Source organism: Giraffa tippelskirchi, chromosome 7 (genome assembly GCF_054371585.1).
Source record: "Giraffa tippelskirchi isolate mGirTip1 chromosome 7, T2T-mGirTip1v1.2.pri, whole genome shotgun sequence".
Classification (NCBI taxonomy): Eukaryota; Metazoa; Chordata; class Mammalia; order Artiodactyla; family Giraffidae; genus Giraffa; species Giraffa tippelskirchi.
The window spans coordinates 14496512-14520169 of record NC_137281.1 but is presented as its reverse complement, the minus strand read 5'-3'; the positions used below and the strand labels follow the sequence as shown (position 1 = coordinate 14520169).

The 23658-nt window shown below is 49.8% G+C and overlaps 1 protein-coding gene across 50 annotated transcripts in view; it reads left to right on the top strand.

Moving 5' to 3' along the window:
* The first annotated feature begins 2069 nt into the window (after positions 1–2069).
* CATSPERG (catsper channel auxiliary subunit gamma) overlaps positions 2070–23658 on the top strand; it is a 31591-nt gene continuing 10002 nt past the window's right edge. For 5 of the 50 annotated variants that reach the window (XM_081516607.1, XM_081516597.1, XM_081516601.1 and 2 more), the window contains exons 1-16: positions 2070–2204; positions 3616–3899; positions 3987–4043; positions 8721–8865; positions 9232–9358; positions 9538–9610; positions 10620–10775; positions 16903–17074; positions 18070–18207; positions 19200–19259; positions 19492–19611; positions 20483–20533; positions 20638–20767; positions 21624–21735; positions 22913–23071; positions 23163–23275. In XM_081516607.1, the coding sequence (XP_081372733.1) occupies positions 3645–3899; positions 3987–4043; positions 8721–8865; positions 9232–9358; positions 9538–9610; positions 10620–10775; positions 16903–17074; positions 18070–18207; positions 19200–19259; positions 19492–19611; positions 20483–20533; positions 20638–20767; positions 21624–21735; positions 22913–23071; positions 23163–23275 (1868 nt within the window). In that variant the 5' untranslated portion in view covers positions 2070–2204; positions 3616–3644. Of the gene's footprint in view, positions 2650–2791; positions 3900–3986; positions 4044–8720; positions 8894–9228; positions 9359–9537; positions 9611–10619; positions 10776–16902; positions 17075–18069; positions 18208–19199; positions 19260–19491; positions 19612–20482; positions 20534–20637; positions 20768–21623; positions 21736–22912; positions 23072–23162; positions 23276–23658 lie in introns of those variants that run through there. The other 45 variants (XM_081516606.1, XM_081516591.1, XM_081516600.1 and 42 more) reach the window with 31 other exon arrangements.

The window sequence follows — 23658 nt, the reverse complement described above, 5'->3', positions numbered from 1 at the left end:
CAGTGTCATTCAGAGATCATTTCAGAGGCACAGAGTAGGTCTCATATCCTTTTCTTTTTTTTTAAATTTATTTTTACTTGGGGTTGCACTAGGTCTTCATTGCTGTGTGGGCTTTCTCTAGTTGCAGCGAGCAGGGGCTACCCTTTGTTGCAGTACATGGGCTTCTCATTGCAGTGGCTTCTCTCATTGCAGAGCACAGGCTTCAGTAGTTGTAGGAGAGGGGCTCATTAGTTGTGGCTCATGGGCCCGAAAGCTTGTAGGCTTCAGTAGTTGCAGCACATCAGCTCAGAAGTTGTGGTGCATGGGCTTTGTTGCTCCTCATCATGTGGAATCTTCCCAGACCAGGGATCAAACCTGTGTCCCCTGCATTGCAGGTGGATTCTTATCCACTGTGCCACCAGGGAAGTCCCTTATATCCTTTTTTATGTCTGTTGTGCCTCCTCTAGGACACACGTCCCACAGAATACTGGAATGGGTTGCCATTTCCTACTCCCTGGAATCTTCCCAACCCAGGGATCGAACCCATGTCTCCTGCGTCTCCTGCAGCTCCCGCACTGGCAGGAGGATTCTTTACCATTGAGCCACCAGGGAAGTCCAAGTTATTTCCATGTTTCATTAATGGACATGTGGGTGGCTGCCAGTCTTTTGCTAGCATAAATGAAGCTGTAGGGTGTACCTTGGGCATGTAAGTAACAGAGGCACTTTCTCCTGGTGTGGTTATATTCCAGAGTCAGGGGGTACCATGAGGACACCCCAGTCTCTCTGCCTCTGTGAGTCTAGAAGGGCTCAGGTACACAGCTACTGGGTTTCTTCCCTCAGATGAAGTCACCCTCCCTGGTCTGTGGGGATGGGCTAGGGGGTGGGGGGCACAGACTTTCATCAGCTCTTTATTTACATGGAACACCTATTCTGCGCTGTGTTGCACAGAATTGGAAACAACAGTGATAGACAAAGCCCCAGGCCCTGCCCTCACAGAGCCTGCGATGAGGTGGGAAACAGAGACCCATTCCCAGGCAGCCATAGCCTAGTGTGGTCAGGGGAGGGATGAGGGCTGCTCCTGTATCACAGACAAGACATGAAGGAAGGAAAGTGGTCAGGTGGTGACAAAGTAGGGAATAGTATTCCAGAAGGGGTTTATAGTGTTTGCACAGTCTGGAGGAGAGCCAGCATACTGGATCAAGAATATTCAAGACTAGGCTTTGGACCACAGAGAGAGAAAACAGATGAGTGGATAAGAGGGACAACAGGCATCAGTTTATGCAGAGCTCTGGAAAACAAATGAGTTTGGATGTTTCCCTGGGGTCCTGGGGAGGTATGGAAGGTTCCCAGGGTGTTGTCCCCAGACCATTAGTATCAGCATCACGTGGAATACAAATACTCCAGCCCCATCTCAAGACTTAAGGGAATCTAAACCCTGGGGGTGGAGCCTAACAACCTGTTTTAACAAGCCCTTCTGATTGAGTCTAATGCACTCTGAAGTTTGAAAACCACTGGAGTTTAAAGTCAGCTTTGCAGTCCATCAAAAAGTCATGGTCTGGGGAATTCCCTGGTGGGTTCAGTGGCAAGGACTCCAGGCTTCCACTGCAGGGGGCCCGGGTTCAGTCACTGGTGGGGTAACTATGATCCCAGCGGCAAAATAAAATAAAATAAAAAGACGGTCTGAGTCCTTAACTGTTAGGCGTCAGAGTACCAATGAAAACTGTTAACTTATTGAATATTTATTTGTGCCAGGTACTCTTCACTTGTTATCTTATTGACTTCTCAAGACAACGCTATGAGATGACAGCCTTTGTCTTTGTTCTGCAGATGAGGGTGTTAAGCCGCAGTCAGATTAATTTCCCACACGGAGCCCTAATTTTTTTTTTCACTAGAATTGTGATATCAAAGTCTGATTGGGTAGAAGAATAAGTAGGCCAGAACCACCAACAGGAACTCCTTGAAGGCCTTCCTATCACAAACTTCGTCCGCCGCTCCCTCTGCGGTCTAGGGCCCGCTCGAGTGTTGAGTTTCTCCCTCTCTCTGTCCCTCAAGCCTTAAGCGCTAGTCGGGAAGCGCGTTGCCACGGAGACACGCGGGTGAAGCAGGCGTGCCTCGCGAAAGGCAGAAGTCGGTTGTGGAAGTGTAGGCGGCCATTTTGAGACCGGGCAAGAGGGGCGGGACCGGAGCGGCAGAGTGACGGTTGACCGGTTTTAACTTAGTGACTGGTACCACCGGGCAGGGAGAAGAGGGAGGTGCCTGGGGCCTCCCTGGGAGGGATGCGGGAGGTGGGGGCGGGGTTAAGAAGGAGAGGAGAGGGGCGGGGGGAGGCCAGGCGGGGAAAGGCTGAGGAAAAGGAGGAGAGTCCAGGGACTGGGCACAGGAGGGGCGGGGTGGAGAGAGGGCGGGGCAAGGAGCCTGGCGAGGCCAAGAGAAGAGGCCGGGCGATGAATAGGGGCGGGGCTAGAAGAGGCGGAGCTTAGAGCTGGGCTATCCAGGGCATGGAAAGAGGAGGCGAGAAGAGGGGAGGAGACAAGGCACCGCGGTTCAGGGGGAAGGTGAGGACCAAGAAAGTGCTGACAGACAAGGCAGCGCCGGCGGAGAACGAGGAGGTTCAGGGCGAGGAGAGGGTGCGGAGCGAGCGGAAGGCCAATGGCAAGGAGAGTTCCCAAGGCAAAGAAAGGGTCTCCAACGAGAAGGGGCGGGGTCATAGGAGGGAGCGGGGCAAGGAACGGGCTTGGGAAGAACATCTCCCCCAGGATGAGCGGGGAGCGCGGTTCGATATGGGGAGGGACATGGCGCAGAAGCCGAGTGAGGGGCAAGCTACAGGCGAGAAATCGAAGCGAGGACAGGGGAAGAGGTGGGGCGTGGGGAAGGTACAGGTTCAGGGGAGGGGCAGGTCTAGAGGCAGGACCTGGTACCTGGGCAGGGCCCGAGCACGGAGAAAGGGGCGGTGCGGAGAAATGTGGGGGCTCGGAGCAAGAAGTGGGGGCGGAGCCAGGCTCAGGTTTGCGAGGAGAGGAACTAGGGGCAATAGGTGGGGCATAGCTAAATCGAGAAACAGAAATAGAAACCGACTGAAGAGTAGGGGTCGGAGGCAGAGCAGAGGCAGAGCAAAGGATAGGGCAAGATTAAGGGGTGAGGCTGGGAGACGGGGCGAAACCAGGGGTAGGGGCATGGCCAGGAGCAACAGTAGGGGAGAGCCCTGGAGTAGCAGCAGAGGAGGGGTCCGGAAGAGCAGTAGTTGCCGGGCCGAGGTTTGGAGCATAAGTGGAGCCAGGAGCAAGAACAGGAGAGAAGCCAGGAGCAAGAGCATAGGCGGAGCCAGGAACAAGAGCACAGGCGGAGCCAGGAGCAAGAACAGGAGAGAAGCCAGGAGCGAGAGCAGGAGAGGAACCTGGAGCAAGAACAGGCGAGAAGCCAGGAGCGAGAGCAGGAGAGGAACCTGGAGCAAGAACAGGACCGGAGCCAGGAGCAAAATTAGGAATGGAGCGAGGAGCAAGAATAGGGGTGGGGCCAGACATCTGAGCAGAGGCGGGGCCAGGAGCAGGGACTGGGCGGGGCGCAGAAATAAGGCGGGATCTAAGACGGCGCCTACCAAGAACAGTCTGGCCGGCTGGTGACCTCCGCCTTCTCCAGGTTGGAGCCACGTTGTCCACTTGCCCGAGATGTCCCTTGCTGGCCCTGCTCCGTGGCCGAGGCTCCGAGTCCTGCGGGCGCTGTGGGCACTGCTGGTGGTGCTGTTGACAACGTGGAGGTTGTGGGCGATACAGGAAACCCAGGAATGCACCTGGCAGGTGGTCCTGAACAACTTAGAGTCAGTAGGCAAGAACGAGGCGATCGATCATTTTGTCGATCAAGAGCTGTACACAGTGGACGAAGTGTTCGACCTGCTAGTGGACGCGCCCATCGACCGGGATGAGGTGAGGGGACTGGGGGCTGGCGAATGGGAGAGGTCCTGGAGCTGCACCCTTCTGGGCTCTGGACATTTGCTCACCATCTCCTTGCAGACATACCTGAGCTTTCCTTACTATCTCAAGATCAACTACTCCTGCACAGGAGAGGTGGTGAGTGGGTGCGGGGGCGGGGGATGTTCATTCTGTTGGGGCCTCAGTTTTCCCCCTTTCTAACATTTAAATAGACATGGGACCATTGAACCCTAGGGACCTTAAAGATTCAAGAAGATTCCTGGTATCTCACCAGGCACATAATTGGTGCTTGTTAGCTTTTAATTTCCATTAAAAAAAAAAACACAGAGCTATAAGGACTTCCCTGGTAGTCCAGTGGTTAAGACTGAAAGCTTCCACTGCAGGAGGCACAGGTTGAGCCCCTGGTCAGGGAACTAGGACCCCACATGCCAGATATTGGGGTCAAAAAGAAAAAGAAACATAAACATTTTCCTCATAAAGTGAAGAAAATATTTTTTAAAATTGAGATAGAATTCACATGTCCTAAAATTCACCATTTTAAAATATTCAATTCAAGAATTCCCTGGCGGCCCAGTGGCTAGGACTCCCGGCTTGGTGTGCAGGGAGCATAGGTTTGATCCCTGGTTGGGGAACTAAAATCCTGCAAGCTGCCCAGCACAGCCAAAAACAAAAACAAACAAAAAACAGTTCAATAGCTTTTTGTATATTCACAAAGTTGTGCAACCATCACCACTATCTTGTTCCAGCACATTTTCATCACCTCAAAAGTAAACCCTGTACCCCCACCCCCCCCACCCCCAGCCCCTGGAGACCACTAATCTGTTTTCTACTTCTGTGAAATTGCTTATTCTGGACATTTCATATAAAGAATGGAATCAAGCAATATGTGGCCTTTTGTATCTGACTTCTTCCACTTAGCATGTTTTCAAGACCCATCCATGTTATAACATGGATCAGTATTTCCTTTTTATGGCTGAGTCACCGATGCAATGGACTTGAACTTGGGCAAGCTTTGGGAGATGGTGAGGGACAGGAAGGCCTGGCATGCTGCAGTCCATGGAGTCACAAAGAGTCGGACACGATTAGGCGACTGAACAACAACAATATTCAGTTGTATGGATGTGTTACATTTTGCTTAGCCATTCATTAAGTGATGGCGATTTGAGTTATTCCCACTTTAGGGGTGGTTATTATGAATGATGCTGCTATGAACATGTGTATACAAGTGTTTGTGTAAGCATCTGTTTTCAGTTTTCTTCAGTATATACCCAGGAAAGGAATTTCTGGGTCACATGATAACTCTGTTTCACTTCTGAGGACCTGCTGGGCTGTTTTCCAAAGCAAATCCACGTCATTTTACATTCTCATAAACAGTATATGAGGGGTCCAGTTTTTCTATATTGTCATTTGTCATTGTCCGTTTCTTTGATTCTTGCCATCTAGTATGTATGAAATGGTATCTCAGTGTGGTTTTGATTTGCATTTGCCTCATAACTAATGACGGAGAAGGCAATGGCACCCCACTCCAGTACTCTTGCCTGGAAAATCCCATGGATGGAGGAACCTGGTAGGCTGCGGTCCATGGGGTCGCTAAGAGTTGGACACAACTGAATGACTTCACTTTCACTTTTCACTTTCCTGCATTGGAGAAGGAAATGGCAACCCACTCCAGTGTTCTTGCCTGGAGAATCCTAGGGATGGGGGAGCCTGGTGGGCTGCTGTCTATGGGGTCACACAGAGTCGGACACAGCTGAAGCGACTTAACAGCAGCAGCAGCAGCATAACTAATGATGCTGAACATCTTTTCATATGTCCATTAGCCATTTATCTATCTCCTTTGGAGAAATGTCTGTTCAGATCCTTTGCCCATTTAAAAACTGGGTTATTTGTCTTTTTATTGTCACATTATAAAATTTCTTTTTATATACTAGAAAGTAGTTCCTTCTCAGATATATAATTTGTAAATAGTTTTCACATTCCATGTCTTTTCACTTTCTTAATGATGTCCTTTAAAGCACTAAAGCTTTACGTTTATTGAGATATAATTCACATATCATACAATGGCACCAGAGTTTTAAATTTTGACAGAGCCCAATTATCAATTTTTTTTCATTTATTGTTGGTGCTTTTGGTGTTGTCTAAGGCTTTACCTAACCAGAAGTCATGCAAATTTACTCCTATGTTTTCTTCTGAGAGTTTGTTTGTTTTAGCTCTTATGTTCAGGCCTTTGATTCATTTTGAGTTAGTTTTTGTATATGGTGTGAGGTAGGGGTCTAATTTTTACCTGTGAATATCCAGTTATGCCAGGACTGAAAAGATTATTCTTTCTTCATTGAATTGTCTTGACATCCTTGTCAAAAATCAATTGACTATTAGTATAAGGGTATACTTCTGGATATAATTCTATCCCATTGTTCTATATGTCTGTCCATATCCCAGTACCACACTGTTTTGATCACTGTAGCTTTGTATTAATTTTCAAATTGGGAAGTTTGAGTCCTCCAAGTTTGTTCTTCTTTAAGATTGTTTTGGCTGAAATAAGCAGAATGTTGTGGTTTAGAACTGAAGTTCTGAAGGCTACAGACCTGGGTTTGAATCTGCCGTGGACTTGTATTTATCTGGAGGAAGTATAGCATGATAGTGAATCCTTTGAGCTCTGGAGCCAGGTTGCCTGGCTTCAAACCCCAGTCCTGCTCATAACAGCTGAGTGAGCTCAGGAAAGTCACTTAACTTCTCTGTACCAAAGTCTCCTCATCCTTAACAAAGCTGCAATAATGATCATACCCACTTCATAAAATGACTAAATATGTGTGAAGCACTGAGTACAGTGGCTGGTTCATAGAAAGTGAATGCTAGCAACAAGTTTCTAGAGTGTGACCTGGGCAGAGAGTTGACTCCATCAACCTTCTCTCTTTATCTGTGAAAGCCTGATAGTCATTCCTTACCTGTTCATGCAACACCTACTCTGAGTCAGACCCTCTTTTTTTCTTTTCCACAATGGGGTGGAGAGGCGGTACAGTGATAAACAATGTGGCCTGATTTTTCTTCTGGATTCAGCCCACCAGGCAAGCAGACAATCAACAAGTAAATACAGAAAACAATTTATTAGTGTAATCAGTGTAAAGATGAAAATAAAATGAGGTGATGGTGTTAGCTGGGGTGGTTGGGGAAGATCTCTGAAGAGCTTGAGCAGAGGCCTGAATGATGAAAAGGGAGAGAACCGGGGAAAACATTGGAGCTGAGGGAATAGCAGGCGCAGCAGCCCTGAAATAGGACCGAAGCCGGTGTATATAAGGAACCACTCAGAGGCCTGTGTGTGGCTGGAGCAGACTGAGCGAGGGGAACAGTGGGAGGGGAGAGTGAGACCCCTGGCTTTCTCTCTAGTGAGATGAAGCCATGAGGTTTTGAGCAGAGGAGGGATGTGATCGGATTCAGGTGTTAACAGGCTGAATGGGGGGCAGAGCAGGAGCAAGGAGAGAGTGAGGAGGCTGATGCTTGGTCCAGGCAAGAGTTAAGGGTGGACAGCACCAGGGCGGTTGTGGCCACTATAGCCCTGATAGGGAAGAAGTCCCCAACCCACCAGCACCTGCTCCCCTGTGATTGGAAACCAGAGGCGGGGCTGGGGCAGGTGTAGGGAGATAGGCTGAGAAGGGATAGGCTACCCACTCCAGGATGCACGGGCTTCCCCGGTGGCTCATATGGTAAAGAATCCTCCTGCAGCGTGGGAGACCTGGGTTCCATCCCTGGGTTGGGAAGATCCCCTGGAGGAGGGCATGGCAACCCACTCCAGTATTCTTGCCTGGAGAATCCCCATGGACAGAGGACCCTGGCGGGCTATAGTTCATGGGGTTGCAGAGTTGGACACAACTGAATGACTAAGCACAGCACAGCACATACCCTAGAATACATGTCTTCCTCCTTCCATCTCCACTCTAAGTCAGGGGTCCCCAACCTCTAGGATCCAATGCCTGATGTTCTGAGGTGGAGCTGATGTAATAATAATAGAAATAAAGTGCACAATAAATGTAATACACTTGAATCATACCGAAACCTTCCCCCCACCCCCAACCCTTGTCAGTGGAAAAATTGTCCCCACTAAACTGGTCTCTCGTGCCAAAAAGTTTGGGGACTGCTGCTCTAAGCCCTGCCCTCCCTTCTTAGCCCAGCCAGGATCCTGGCATTTCTGGGAGGTTGTCCCTGGCCGCCTGGTCACCCTCGTCCCTAGTTCATCTCTGTCTAACTGCCCCTGCTTGCTTGCTTGCTAAGTCACCTCAGTCATGATTGATTCTTTGTGACCCTATGGACTGTAGCCCCTTCAGGCTCCTCTGTCCGTGGGATTCTCCAGGCAAGAATACTGGAGTGGGTTGCCAGGCCTTTCTCCGGGGGCTAACTGCCCCTTCTTACCCCAGATCCCAGTCCCTAAACCAGAAGCCCCAAGAGTAACAATGGAGTCCCTGAAATGAGGGAAGAGGCTGCTAGTAGTTGTGGGTGCCCCTCCTTACATTTTTATCCCATGCTTTCTTGCCTATGCATTCCCTACGTCTAATTCTGTCTGAGGACCTTGCTCTGGGCTCACCTCCTCCGAGAAGACCTCCTGACTCCCTCCCAGCTGGAAACACCTCCGCCCCTCTCCTAGACTGGTCCCATCCCCCTCCCGAGCCCCAAACCTAGACCATGTTCTCTGACCTTCCCACGGTGGAGAGTCTGTTCTCCTGACCCAGCCTAGGAAGAAGGCAGGCTAGTAAATGTGGGGTCAAGGCAGGGGGACCCACAGGCTCTCTTAAGGACACCCCTGTGGGGCCATCTCGCCCTCAGTCGTCTGAGGCCTTGGTCCGCAAGGGCCACCTGACAGGGCTGAAGCCGGTGGTGCTGGTCACCTTCCAGTCCCCAGTCAACTTCCATCGCTGGAAGATAGAGCAGCTGCAGATCCAGATGGAGGCAGCCCCCTTCCGCAGCCCAGGTGGGCCTGGAGGGTCACAGCCCACCGGGTGGGTCGGGGCGTGGCTGTATGGGGCATGGCCAGGGAACCTCAGCAGGGTTCATGGCCTCAAGGGGCGGCTAGGAACATCAGAGGGGCCTATGACCTGGTGGGGGTGTGGGGGTGGTTGGGGGAGTCACAGGGGTCTCTGACCTGGGAGGGGGGTGACCAAGGAGGCCTCAGCAGGTTCCGGAGCCCAGATGGGGCCACATAGAGGCCCCAGGGGGATCCGTGGCTGAGAATGGAGCATGCCGAGTTGCAGGGGGGGAATCCCAGTGGTCTGTGGCCGGGGTGGGGGGAGGCTACTGGAAGGCCCCAGCAGCCTCAGTGCCCACTGCCTGTCAGCAGAGAGATGTGACGCGGAGGAGGTGTGTCTCATGAGCTGGTACACGCCCATGCCCATCAAGAACGGCAGTGTGGTCATGCGTGTGGATGTTAGCAGCAATGGCCTGGGGCCCTTCATTCCCAATAAAAGGTGCCGTTTCCCAATCCCGGGCTGGGTGAGGCGTGGAGACTCTGGGAGGGGCTTCCTAATATCCGGATTCCCACAGAAGACAAGAGGGGTCCTCAGGGAGGGAAAGGGGCAGGGAAGTAGCTGTGAGCTCTGGCAGCAGCCGGAGCCCACACCCGTGCTTGCCCCACACCCACCTCCAGGTTTCAGGTGAACATCAATGGCTTCCTGGAAAGACAGCAAGACCACGTACTCCAATTCACTGTGGGAAATGAGGTGAGGGGGCCCCGGTAATGGGAAGGGCCCCGGGCTCCATGCTCTGCTATGTACACGTAAGTCTTGACAGTGACCTGTGAGAGAAGGTCCTCTAGCATACCCATTTTAAAGAGGAGCAAACTGAGGCCCCAAAAGGGTGGAGCCATTTGCCCACAGACTTGAAACTGTGTCTGCCTGACTCCTGCACCCATATTCTTAATCACAGTGCATTCATTCATTCAGTGGGCACTTCCTGAGCACAGAGTGTGGCACCATGGGAACATAACAGTGAACACACAGACCCAAATCCCTGCCCTCTCTTTGAGCTGACAGTCTAGTGGGAGAGACAGACACCAGACCAGCACACATGAGATCAAGTCAATTCCACAGCAGGTTAAAATGTGGTCAGTGCGCTAGAGAGAATTCAGAGTGAGGGGAATTAGGTCTCTGTAAGAGGGGGTGGCGGGGACTTCCCAGGTGGCTTATGGCTAAAGAATCCACCTGCCAGCGCAGAAGACGCAGGAGACATGGGTTCGATCCCTGGATCAGGAAGATTCCCTGGAGTAAGAAATGACAACCCACTCCAGTATTCTTGCCTGGGAAATCCCATGGACAGAAGAGCCTGGCGGACTGCAGTCCATGGGCTCGCAAAGAGTTGGACACAAGTGAGCACACACACAGAAGGGGATGGCAGTGTTTAAATGGATGCTCAAGAAAGGCGTAATTGAGAAGGTCGACATTTGAGTACAGTCTTGGTGGAGGAGAGGCAGAAATTACGTGGTTACTAGGAGAGCATTTCGAGCAGAGGGAACAGTCAGTATAAAGGCTCTGAGAAATAGTGAGGAAGCCCACATGACCGGGAGAAAGTGAGCAAGGGGGAGAGTGGCGGAGGATGAGGTCAGAGAGGTGATGGAGGCAAATTGCAGATGGCTTGTGAGTCAGGGTAAGTTCTTTAGGTTTTATCTTAAATAAGACAGAACCGTGGGAAGAGAGGGGGTTGTTGAGCAGCCCTCTGGCCCCTGCCCCGCAGCTCTTCCACCTGATACCCCGGTACTTTGTGAATGTCCCGTCGAGGCCGCTGTGGTACACTGTGGACCAGACACCCGTGCTCATCCTGGGTGGCATCCCTGAGGAGAAGGCCATCCTACTGACCGACACAAACTTCAAGGACTTCTTTCTCGTGGAGGTGAGTCACCGCATGGCAGATGGTGGGCTGGGCTTCAGCTCCTAAAGTGGAAAGGGGCCCAGGGCCACGGAAGGAGTCCCCAAAGGCACACCAATGCCCAGGAGAGGCAGATAGACTCTGCGGCCAGGCAGCCTGGGTTCAAATCCTCATTCTGCTGCCTCCTGGCTGTGTGATGTTGGGCAAGTCGCTTCACCTACCCTGGCCTCAGATTCCCCATTTGTAAAATGGGAATGATATTTATATTTACCTTACAGAATCATTAAGAGAATGTCACAAATGCATAGCAGTCAGATCCAGAATGAGTAATATGGGAGTTGAAGCTATTATTATTTATAAGTCTGCCATTTGTAGTTCTGAAATCCCAAATCTTTGAAATGGCATTTTCACAATTCAAGGCTAAAATACATTTGTCGAGAAACTCTGACTTGAGCTAACAAAGACTTCCTTTTTTTATCTTTATGCATTCCATTTAATAATATTCTGATGCTGCCCTGCAGAAATATTAAGGAATTTGATTATGGGGTGCTGCCCCCGACCCCACTGGGTGTTTGGGTGGCATATTTGTGCCATAGTGCGTGCTCAGTCACTCAGTCATATCCAATTCTTTTGTAGCCCTCCAGGCTCCTCTGTCCATGGGGTTTTCCAGGCAAGAATACTGGATGGGTTGCCATTTCCTAATCCAGGGGATCTTCCTGATCCAGGGGGCTCCAGCATCTTCTGCATTACAGGTGGATTCTCTATTCCTGAGCCACTGAGGAAGCCTCATTTACGTGTCATCTTACCTTGTAAACACTGGAAAATTCTGAATTTCAATATACACCTGGCCCCTAGGGTTTCAAATTCGGCGTTGTGAGCCTATATTACTTCCAAAACATGGAAGTAGTGTCTCAAGCAAGGTTCTTTCAGTGTGAAAGACAAACACGTTTGGGTTAATCACAGTTGTAGGCAGAACTCCAAACCAATTTGGTTTCAGCAGAGAAATAGGATTGAATAGGTGCACCCAACTGCAAAGCCCGAATACAGAGCAGCCTGCAGGCCTGGCTTGATTCAGGGTTCGAATGAGGACTCCAACTTTCAGCTTCACTTCTTCTGGATTAACTCTATCCTCAAAGTGATTTGTATCATCCCAGCTCATGGGCAGAGAAAGGGAGCACCTCTTTCCCAAATAGATTTTTTCCTGAAATTTATTTGCTTGGTCCTGATGGCCCCAGATTGGGTCATGTGTCCCAAAAGAATGGAGCGTGCCAGCTGGCTTAGCATGAGTCATGAGATCGATCCTAATGAGGCTGGTAGCCGAGACAAGAGACAGTGGAAGGATGACTCCCTCAGAGTGAAATCAGGATAGTTTTGCCACAAGCTGGGGGTAAAAGATGCTGGTTGTTAATTGTGTCTAAGATAACAATGTGCACCACAGCAACCCCAAAAGACTGCTTGAACCTCCTCCCATCAAAGTTGAAAGTGCCATCCATGATTTTTTTTTTTTTTAATATTTGTTTACTTATTTATTTGGCTGCATCAGGTCTTAGTTGCAGCACGTGGGATCTTCATTGCATCACATGGTATCTTTTGTATTGTGGCTCATGGGATTAGTTGCTCTGAGGCTTGTAGGATCTTAGTTCCTCCACTAGGGACAGAACCTGCGTCCCCTGCTTTGAATGGCAGATTTTTAACCACTGGACCACCAGCGAAGTCCTCCCACACATGGATTTCTGACAACCCCACGTGGATTAATGTTCTCTCAGTTCCCTCTGGCTCTGAATTCCTGCTTCTGTTGAACTCCTTCTGTTTATAGAACATCTCTGGTCTACAGAGCTGTCCTGTCAGCTCTCTCTCTGGTTTTGACCCAGGTCTTTGCAGACCTTGTTCAGTTTTCACACTCCTGACCCAAACACACCCACAGGAGAGATGTAGCCAATGAATTCTGCTGAAGAGACTTGGAGGGCAAAGGAGGGGAATTATGTCATGAGAATTAAAAGTGCAATTTGAACTTCAGGCATCCTTCTTTTTTTTTAAATTTATCAAGATGAAAATCATAAAATTCATGAAATTCACCATTTTAAAGTGAACAGTGTAGTGCCATTGAATACATTGGTATTGTGCAATCACCAACTCTATTTCCAAAGAATTTCCATCACTCCAAAATCAAAGTCTATTTATTCTCATTTTTTTAACCAGAAGGACTTTTCCCACATTGCTGTCTGCTCTATTTTCCTTCTTTCTTCCTGTTTCACACCTCAGCCCTCCTGTCGACTGCCCCTAGAATCTCATAAGAACAACCCCTGCATCCCCCCACCCCCTTCATACACACACACACTACGCAGTTGTCTTCAGCCCTGTGTTGGTCAGGTTTAGATGCTGTAACAGGAATTCCCCAGAAGCCTAGTGATTAGGATTCCAGGCTTTCACAGCTGTGGCCCAGGTTCAATCCCTGGTCAGAGAACATCCCAGAAGCTGAATGGTGCATCCAAAGAAAAAAAAGATGCTGTAACAAAGAGACCCCAGAGAGAGAACAGCTTAAATGGATGCTATTGCTCATTTGCCAAACAGTCCCCAATTCCTTTTACTTTCCTGCTTCACCATCCTCTAGGCCCCAGGTGTTGATCTTACCCGTGTGATTGGAGGTGCATCATGCCCGTGTCCATATTGCAGCCAGCTTGGAAGGAGAAAGAGCAGAAGTGAAGGGCAAGCTATTTTCTCTTAAGCAAGTTTCACTTGCACTCACATTCCATTGCTGAGGAATTAGTCAGTTGGCAACATCCACTGCGAGGGAGGCTGGGAAGTCTAATTTCCACCTGGCTGGCACATACCCTGCTAAAACTCCATTACCAAAGAAAATGGGAGAAATGGAGTTGAGCCCAACTAGCCACCTGCCAAAAATGGAAGAGGGAATTTGTTAGTTCATATAACCAAAAAAATTCAGGACTTCAGGTCCAGTTTGATCCAGGATTTTTTTTTTTAATATTTTTCCAAAGTCTTTATTGAATTTGTTACAATATTGCTTCTATTTCATGTTTTGGTTTTTTGGCTGCAAGGCATGTGGGATCTTGGCTCCCTGGTGAGGGATCGAACCCGAAACCCCCACACTGGGAGGTGAAGTGTTACCCACTGGACCACCAGGGGAGTCCCTGATCCAGGATTTTAAACAGTGTCACCAAATCTGAGTCTCTCCAGTTCTCCGACCTGGTTCCTCTGTATTGACTTTCAGTTCAGTTCAGTTCAGTCACTCAGTCATGTCCAGCTCTTTGCAACCCCATGAACTGCAGCACGCCAGGCTTCCATGTCCATCACCAACTCCCAGAGCTTGCTCAAACTATTGACTTTATGCTCAAACATCTCTGGACTTGGAACTGCAAAGGTTGCATTTTCTCAGGCCCACATCCAGTGGGAAATATCTTTCCCATTATCTTCTAACCTCCAAATCACAATATTCCTTCCACTTGGTGTGGCTCACCATTCGCCCACCTTGACTCAGTCATTGGGGTCAGAGAACTCCAACAGGCTGCTGGTTGGGGGAAATGAGTCAGAACTCTCAAACACTGCTCAAATAAGAAATCCAGCTGACTCACAGCTTTTCTTTTTCTCAGGCATGTGGAGGAAGAGGGGAGGTGTGATGATCTTCTAGTTTAACAAAGAAATTTTCCAAGTATTTCTTCCAGAAAACAGAGGCAGCACTGTAAATATTAACAGGGCAATATATTGTGATATCCAATCAAAACGACAGATTGAGAGGGTGCAGGTTAGTTTGCCCAGGCATAGCAACAAAGTCTGTGGTCTGCAGAAATCTCTTATGTACTGAATAGGGAGGGAAGTAAGAATGTTCATGTTCCTCTTAATTTGGTGAAATTTCCCTTAGCAACAGAGCCTAGAGTTTTATTTTGATTTATACTTTTTAAAAGTAAAAAATTATTTTTTCTTGTCTTCATTGCACATGTGGGATCTTAGTTCCCCAACCAGGAATTGAACCCATGCCCTGGACATTGAAAGCTCAGAGTGTTAACCACTGGACCACTGGGAAATCTCTGATTTTTGCTTTTTGTTGGAAAAGTTAGTAGAAAATTCCACTTTCTAGTGGGAAATTTCAGTCAAACACAAAAGTAGAATTGTATAATGAACACAGCTTCAATAATTAACATTTTGCTTTTTTTTTTCTCTACTTTTTTTTTTTCCTAGAATGTTTGAAAGAAAACTCTAGCCATTATACCATTTCACTTGTAAATTCTGGGAATACTTGAGGAAATATCTCTAACACATTAGGACTTTTAAGAAATAAAACCACAATGCCATTATCATGCCCAGCAAAATTAACAAGCCCCTAATATTGGGTTGGCCAAAAAAATCATTTGGATTTTTCTGCAACAGCTTACAAAAAATCCAAATGAACTTTCTGGCCAACCCAATATCATCTGACCTGGTCATAGTCAAATTTCCCCCATTATCTAAAAATGTGTTTTACAGTTGATTTGCTTGAATCAGGATGTGCATGTTGCATTTGGTTGTGAAGTCTCTTAATTCTCTTCTCACCTGTAAGTCTGCTCTCCCCCGATCCACAACCATCAATCACCTTTTTTTTTTTTTCAGGTAATTTAAGAAGCCAGGCCTTTTGTCCTATAGAATTTGACTGTTTACTGCTTTTTTTTGGCTGTGCTGGGTCTTCATTGCTGCACATGGGCTTTCTCTAGTTGTGGTTAATGGGGGCTACTCTTCACTGCAGTGCATGGGCTTTTCATTGCGGTGGCTTCTCTTATTGCAGAGCACAGGCTTGAGGCATGTGAGGTTTAGTAGTTGCAGGTCAAGGGCTTAGTTGCTCCATATCATGTGAGATCTTCCTGGACCAGGGATTGAACCCATGTCTCCTGCATTGGCAGGTGGATTCTTTACCAATGAGCCACCAGGGAAGCCCTGGCTGTTTTCTTCTTCATAGAATCAATTAACTTATTCCTCTGACCTTATGTATTGAATATTAGTCTCAGGGTGCCATAATAAAATACCACAGACTGGGTGGCATAAGCACAGAAATTTATATTCTTGTAGTTCTGGAATCTGGAAGTCCAAGATCAAGGTGTCAGCAGGGTTGGTTTCTAGTGAGGCCTCTTTCCACGGCTTGCAGATGGCTACCTTCTCGCTGTGCCCTCATCTGGCCTCTTCTCTGTGTGCATGAGTGGAGAGAGAGAGATCTCTGGTGTCTCTTCCTCTTCTGATAAGGACACCAGTCCAATAGGATTAGGGCCCCACCCTTATAACCTCGCCTATAACCTTAATTATCTCCTTTAAGGCCCCAACACACTCATGTTGGGGGATAGAGCTTCAACATGTAAATTCTATCTGCAACACCCTATATTGCCTATAAACTGGAAGTGAGTTCTAGAAGCTTGGTTAAAGTTATACTCAATCTTTTAGGCAAGAGCCCTTCATTGGTGATGCTTTCCCACTGTTAATGATATTGCCAGTGTTAGTGATTAGTCAGTGAGTTCAGATAGCCAGTTGTTCAAGTAGAATAGGATAGGGACTTCCCTGGTGGTCTGGTGGATAAGAATCCAACTGCCAGCAGGGGACATGGGTTTGATCCCTGGCCTGGGAAGATCCCACATGTCGTGGGGCAACTAAACCCATGAGCTGCAACTACTGAAGCCGGTACTCTAGAGCCCATGCTCTGCAACAAGAGAAGCCACTGTAATGAGAAGCCCTCGTACCACAACTAGAGAAAGCCCATGTGTAGCAGCAAAGACTCGGTGCAGTCAAAAATAAATAAATATAAAAAATACAGAATAATATTACTGAAATAGGCCTTAGGCCAAGCATGGAATCTTTTGGATCCACATGAGGACAATCCTGACTGGCCTGGGGGACCAGGTGTGCTGAGCCCTGTTGAGTACATGGAGCACTGCCCAACTCCAGGGAGCACAGAAAGCCCCCACTGGCTCTGGCCTGGGTCGCCTGCTTCCAGGGGAAGTTTGTTGGGGGAAGTTTGGCCACCAAGATGCTGCTGCACGGTGAGCAGGAAGGGGGCCATGGGGGCAGCCACATGTGTCCATCCCAAGCAGTGGTCAGAGCAGGCGCCTCCCCACAAGGCGGGACACGGGAGTAGAGATCAAGGCCACCTGCTCACCACTGGTCCATTCCCCTGCAGTTGAGCATTGACAGTTGCTGGGTAGGCTCCTTCTACTGCCCCCAAGCCAGCTTCACCGCCACCATCTACGATGCCATTGCCACTGAGAGCACCCTCTTCATCCGGCAGAACCAGCTCATCTACTATTTCACAGGCACCTATACCACACTCTACGAGCATAATCATGGCAGCGGTGAGGGATCACTGGCCGAGTCACATACCCGGGTGTCCTGGGCATCTTAGGCCATGGGAACTGCCTGTTGGAGCCCCGGGGAGGGCACTTCAGTGACTCCATCACTGGAGGCACCTGGGAATGGAATTACCATGGGTGGGGAGAGGGGGATGTAGGAGGGACTTCCCAAGCTCCTGAAGCATCATTCCCACCCTGTAGGCACCTCCTGCTACCCTCTGTATCTTGGGGCAAGGCTTTCATCCAGACCTTCCCAGGAGTCTTGAACCGACTGAGGGCAGAGAGAGGTGGAGAGGGAGGGAGCAGAGAGAGAGAGAAAGACACACGTGCATGCGCACTCATATGCACACCAAGTGAGACATGTGGGGCCCTGGGAAGGGGCAGAAAGACAAAGAGAGAATCAGAAATGGGCTGTTGGAAGGGCAGAGCCATAAAGTAGATTGATCAGGGAGGAAAAGAGAGACTTAATTTTTTTTAATTTATTTATTTGGCTGCATCAGGTCCTCGTTGCAGCATGTGGGATCTTTAGTTGAGACATGTGAACTCTAAGTTGTGGCATGTGGAGTTAAGTTCTGGGGGTTGAACCCCACCCCTCTGCTTTGGGAGTGCAGAGCCTTAGCCACTGGACCACCAGGGAAATCCCAAGAGAGACTTTGGATTCAGCCTCGTGTTTTAAATGATATCAAAGCCCTAGTTCTTCTTACCCCCCTGCCCCTGCCCCATGTAAATGAGCAATGTGAACTTACAGGATCACAGAAACTTACACTGTAGCCCCTATTTCATTAGTTAGTGAGTGTTCCCAACAGCTTTATTTTTCTCACTTTCTTTCTCAGGGAACTTTGACAGTGGGAAGAACCAGGTTAGAATAGATGTAAGTCAAAGAAAGGGGTGTTTATTGGCTTAGACAGCTAGAAAACTCAGGAGCATGTTGGTTTCAGGGATAGTTGGATCTGGGGGCTCAAGATTCCAGGCTCAAATGTCTATGCTGGCCCCCATAGAGAAATGGGTTCGAGTCCTGGCTAACGAGTGCATCAAGAGGTTGTGCCCTGTGCATTTCCATAGCAATGGCTCCGAGTATGTGATGGCCCTTACCACTGGCAAGAATGAAGGTTACGTCCACTTTGGGACCATCACAGGTAAGGTTGGGGGTCTCCAGCAGCCCAAGAGACCCCTCTGGACCCTCTCACTCCTAAGAGTTCTGACCCCAGGCCCTCAGCCCTTACCATATTCCTTCAGGAGGGGTCCCAGGCTGTGAGTCGAGATGGGTTTATGCCTTTGTAGTGGCAGGGCTTGGGGTGGGAGGAGGTTATGTATCTTTCACAAAGTGTTTGGTTTCAAAGGGCAGAAGCCCAATTCAAAAATCATTTAAGCGTAGAAAATATGTAGACTTATATAGATGAAAAGACCCAGATGCAGCATCAGGTATAGGCTGGATCCAGGGCTTGCAGGGTGAATCATCAGGACTACCCCTTGGCAAGGGAGTATAGCCTAGGAATTATAGCATGGGTTCGGGAGAAAGACTGCTCTAACACACCCAGCTGAAGTCACCTGTGAGTTTGGACAGGTGACTCAGCCTCTCTTTTGGGGCGCTTATCCTCATTTGCAAAATGAGGCTGAGAATACTAATACCCACATCATCGTGTTAATCTCAAGGTTAAATAAGTTGACATATATGAAGGTCTTAGAGCACTAGGGACATGGTGGGTCCTATTCAGGTGTTTATCATTATTAGCCCTGTGATTTGGCCTCATTTTCAGATAGATACTCCCCTCACAGGGGTTAGAGATGGCATCCAGGAACTCGGGGCACACATCCCCTACTGGTTTGAGTCACCCCTAGCGAGTGACAGCAGACTCTTTCCCCATTGGCCTTAGCACAAATCTCAGGGTTCACTCTGACTGGCCCATTTCTGGGTCATGTGCTCAGACCTGAGCCAATTGCTGTGACCAGCAGGCAGACATATTCTGATAGGTCAGTTGTGAACAGACAGAAAGGCCAATTGGGAGAGAGCTGCCCCGGGGCTAAGAAGGAGGCACAGGTATTCAACCCTGGATAACTGAAGAGCTGATGTGGTGGGGTGCCAGATGGGCTGGGAAGGACCTGAGCATTGACCTGCTCTGCTCCTCAGATGGCCTTGTGTCCTTCAAGTTGCTGCCCAGGCATCGATCCGTGTGCAGTGCAATTCTAGGTACCCTGTTCCCACATGGGTCTGCGGGGGCAGGGAATAGGGTGGGCTTGGGAGGGTTGGGGGGCAATCGGGGATGTGGGAGAGCAGGGAAGGGTGGGAGAGGCCACGGGAAAAGACGAGCAGTTTCTTGGGGACGGGTGGAGAGTCACCAGGATAGGCGTGGCAGTCACAGAGAGCATAGAGGGGTTCAGGGCCAGGGGGGCTTCTCTGGACCTCTGCCTTCTCTCCCCAGTCGTCAACTGCTCCATCACCTGGGCCGTATTCATTGCTGGTGACTACAATCTACTGATGCTGGTGGAGATTGTAGGCCCTACCTCCTCGAAGTATTTCCAGGTGGTCAGCTATGACCTGGGTAATTGGGGCACCACTGGGGGCTGCTAAGCAGGAAAGGGCAGGAGCTGGGGTTATGAACTGCTGCTCCATCCTGTGGCATCTGTGCTCAACAGATAGTGGAAAGGAAATGTGGCTCCTGCCACTGCTAGGTCAGGGGCAGTGGTGGAGAACAGGCCAAGTGGCCTGGGAAAACTGAGAGGAAGTCAATGAGACTGGAGCAGAGGGGGAAGGGGAGGGAGGGAGATTGGAAGCATGAGCAGATGCGAGACCTGGGAGGGCCTTGTGGCTCACAATAAGATTTGATGTGAGCTGATGGAGTGAGAATAGGGCTGCTGCGTACAGTTGTTTAGGGCTTCCCAGGTGGTACTGGTGGTAAAGAACCCGCCTGCCAATGCAGGAGACAATAAGAGACATGGGTTTGATCCCTGGGTTGGAAAGATCCCCTAGAGGAGGGCATGGCAACCCACTCTAGTATTCTTGCCTGGAGAATCCCATGGACAGAGAAGCCTCTAGGGCTACAGTCCATAGGTTTGTATACTACTGAAACAACTTAGCAGGTGTGCATGTACAGTTGTTTAGGCTGTGTCTGGAGCTCCCCAGCCAAGGAATCAAGTCCTCTGCCCTCACAGGACTGTATCTTCTTGGAGGAAGTGCCTTTTAATAATTCACATGAAGAAATTCTAAGGACTAAGGGGCCTGGTGGGCTACAGCCCATGGGGTTGCAAAGAGTTGGACACAACTTAGCAACTAAACAACAGCAACAGCAGTGGGCCCAAATGGGAAGCTGTTGGGATGGGGTTGGAGGCATTGGGGAGCTAGAGACTTGCTCAGTTGCAGATCTTGAAAGCTCAGGGTCTCAGGAGATTTTGCTGTGTTTTCCCCACCTGTAGTCAGTGATTACCTGGTTGTCCTCTACACCATCCCGGAATTCATCCCTGACGGTAGGAGGGGAAGGCAGAGGGGGCTGAAAAAGTGGGTGAGTGCCAGGAGAGGCCCAAGCGACCCCACCTCACTGCTGTGTCCACTTTGCCTGTGCCCCTGCCAGCTCGAGGCCTGGAGTTCCTGATGATTCTAGGGACAGAGTCCTACACCAACTTTCCGATGGTCCCCAAGGGCATGTCCTACAACCCGTATAACAATTTGCTGTTCATCTGGGGCAACTTCCTCCTCCAGAGGTATGGAGCTGGCCTCCCCAGCCCCATGTAGGGTGGGGCTCCTTTCTGAAGTCACCAAATTTTCAGGGTGTGTATGCCCAAGGCCAGAAGTGATCAGAACCATGATGGGGGAAAACATGGGCTGGGGTGGGCAGAGATAGAATAGAGGAAGCTGATATTTTAAAGCTGGGAGTCCTTTAAAAAAAAAAGTTTTATCCTTATTTATTTTTGGCTCCATTGGGTCTTGGTTGCTGTGCATGGACTTTTCTCTAGTCGCAGCAAGCAGGGGCTATTTTTCGTGATGGTGCACGGGCTTCTCATTGCAGTGGCTTCTCTTGTTGCAGAGCTCGGGCTTTAGGCATGAGGGTTTCAATAGCTGAGGCGCTTGGCCTCATTAGTTGTGGTGCACGGGCTTAGTTGCTCTGCAGCATGTGGGATTGAACTCACGTCCTCTGTATTGGCAGGCAGATTCTTAACCATTGGACCACCAGGGAAGTCCCAGTGGTGGGAATCCTTTCTTAAATGAAACCTGCTGTGAGGACCCCCAACCTGTGTGAGCAATAGAGGGACATTGCTCGGGGAGAGGGTAGGATGCTTTTCACCCTGCAGGAAGCTGGAGGACCCAGAGCCAATTCTGTGGGGTGTTGGCAAACTGCCAGTTTGGTCGACCGCTCCTGTTTACAGATGGGCAGGTCAGCCAGAGGGTTTGGAGGTGAGGGGCAGAAACTAGAGTCCCAGGCTTCCTTTGTGCATTCTCACCAGGCTGGCAGAGAAGCGAGTAGACGGTTCCTGCGGTGGCATGTCAGGACTAGTCAGGGAAGCAGATAGTCTCCGGGCCTCACCTGGGTGCCCTGACCTCCCACCTCTGCCTTTTCAGTTTTAACAGTGAAAACTTCATTTACCTGGCGGACTTCCCCAAGGAGCTGTCCATCAAGTACCTGGTGAACTCGTTCCGTGGGGACATGGCCATTGTCACAGAGAACGAGGAGGTGGACTGCCCTGCCCCTCTCCCCACTTCCTTTCTGCCCAGCCCCAAAGCCCAGGGTCTCCTTTCTCCTCCCACCCCCGTCAGGGTAAAAGGCCCCAGGAGAGGGAACATTCTCAGGGACCCTGGGGAATGGAAGGGCAGCAGAAGCTCCATTTATAGCTGAGAACCCTGGAACTCAAAAAGGATGTGTCTTTTCCAAAGTTACTCAGCAGGGTAAAGGGCCTGTGCTCAGAGTCAGGAGGGGATGTCCACAGGGGGCCCTCTTTCATTCTGTCATGCAGCTCAGCACACCTGATCCAGTGCTGGAGACATAGTGGCCAGTGAGTCAGCTGTGGGTCCTGCCCTCACAGGGTCCCAGTCCAGTGGGGAGGATGGATTCATTACCAGACAGTGACAGTTCAGAGCAGCCAAGGCTGCAGTGGGGAAAACAGCACCTATGGAAGTTCAGACCCCGTCTGGGGGTATATGCGTCAGGGAGGGCTTCATAGAGAAGGCCACATGGAGGGGGGATGTGCTGGAGGCTGGAGAGGATCCTCCAAGCTGAAGCTAAGGAGGAGGTTTGGTCGACAGCCAAATGTGTTAGGGGATGAGAGGGTGTGCATCAGTGCAGAGGTGGGAAACTGAGGCCAAGGGGATGCTGAGACCCTGAAGGGTGCAAAGAGCGAGAAGGGAGACTTCCCTGGTGATCCAGTGGTTAGGACTTCACCTTCCATTGCAGCATGTGTGGGTTTGATCCCTGGTCAGGGAGCTGAGATCCCACATGTCTCAGGGCCAAAAAACCAAAACAGAAAACAGAAGCAGTATTGTAACAAATTCAATAACAACTTTGAAAATGGTCCACATTAAAAAAAGAATCTTAAAAAGAGTGAGAAGGGAAAAAGAGGGCTTAGCCCTCAGATCCCCAGCCTTCAGGCAGTGTTATATTAGGAATGGTTACATTGCAAGTAATAAAAACTCAAGTAGACTGAAACATTGAAGAAATTTATAATGGGGAGTGAGGGCTGGAAGCAGAGGTGGTTGGGTCTGAGAAGTAGAAAGATGGCTCACTTCGTCCCAGCTGGAGGTGAGCATCCAAGACTCACCCCTCAGGGAATGGGGTCCTCACCCCTCAGAGGGAGGGGTAGGGGTCACAGCACCCACAGGCCTCACACACACACACCCGGCTGTCACACTCCTAGATCTGGTACCTCCTGGAGGGCAGCTACCAGGTGTACCAGCTATTCCCGTCCAAGGCCTGGGAGGTGTACATCAACCTCCAGGTTCTTCAGCAGTCCTCTCTCTACGCCCCCAATGAGACCATGGTCACCCTCTTCTACGAAGACAACAAACTGTACCAGGTGCCAAGGCGGGGGCATGGCGCAGGGGAGACATGGGGCAGCCACAGGGTGGCTGAAACCAGCTCATGTGGCCCATGCCTTCCCATTGCAGCTGGTGTACCTAATAGACAACCAGCAGGGCAGGCTTGTCAAGAGGCTCATGCCCGTGGAGCAGCTACTGATGTACCAGAAGATGAGCAATGAATATGTCTTGGAGCAGCAAGGGTGAGAAGATACTGAACCATAGAGGTGGTCAGAGAGCCTTAGGCACTGCTGTGTGAAGCTCCCATTCTGGGGTGGGGGGAAGGGAGACCAAGCCATCCCTGGTGACAACCTTTGGGCTTAAAGGAGGAGAGGTCTAACCCAGCCTGGGGGCAAAGCACATCAGGGAGGGCTTCAGCGAGAAGAGGTGCATGAAGGGTGAGGAGAACTGACCAGATAGTGGATGGAGAAGGGTGTTCCAAACAGGGGGAACCACTTGTGCCAAGTGGAAAGGAGACTGGGTGATCAAGAACTGAGAGGGAGTGTAGTATGGATAGAATGCATTGCCAATGAAGTGCCCTGGAGACCAGGCGGAAAAGGTGACCCTGGTGGTCATAGGGAGGAAC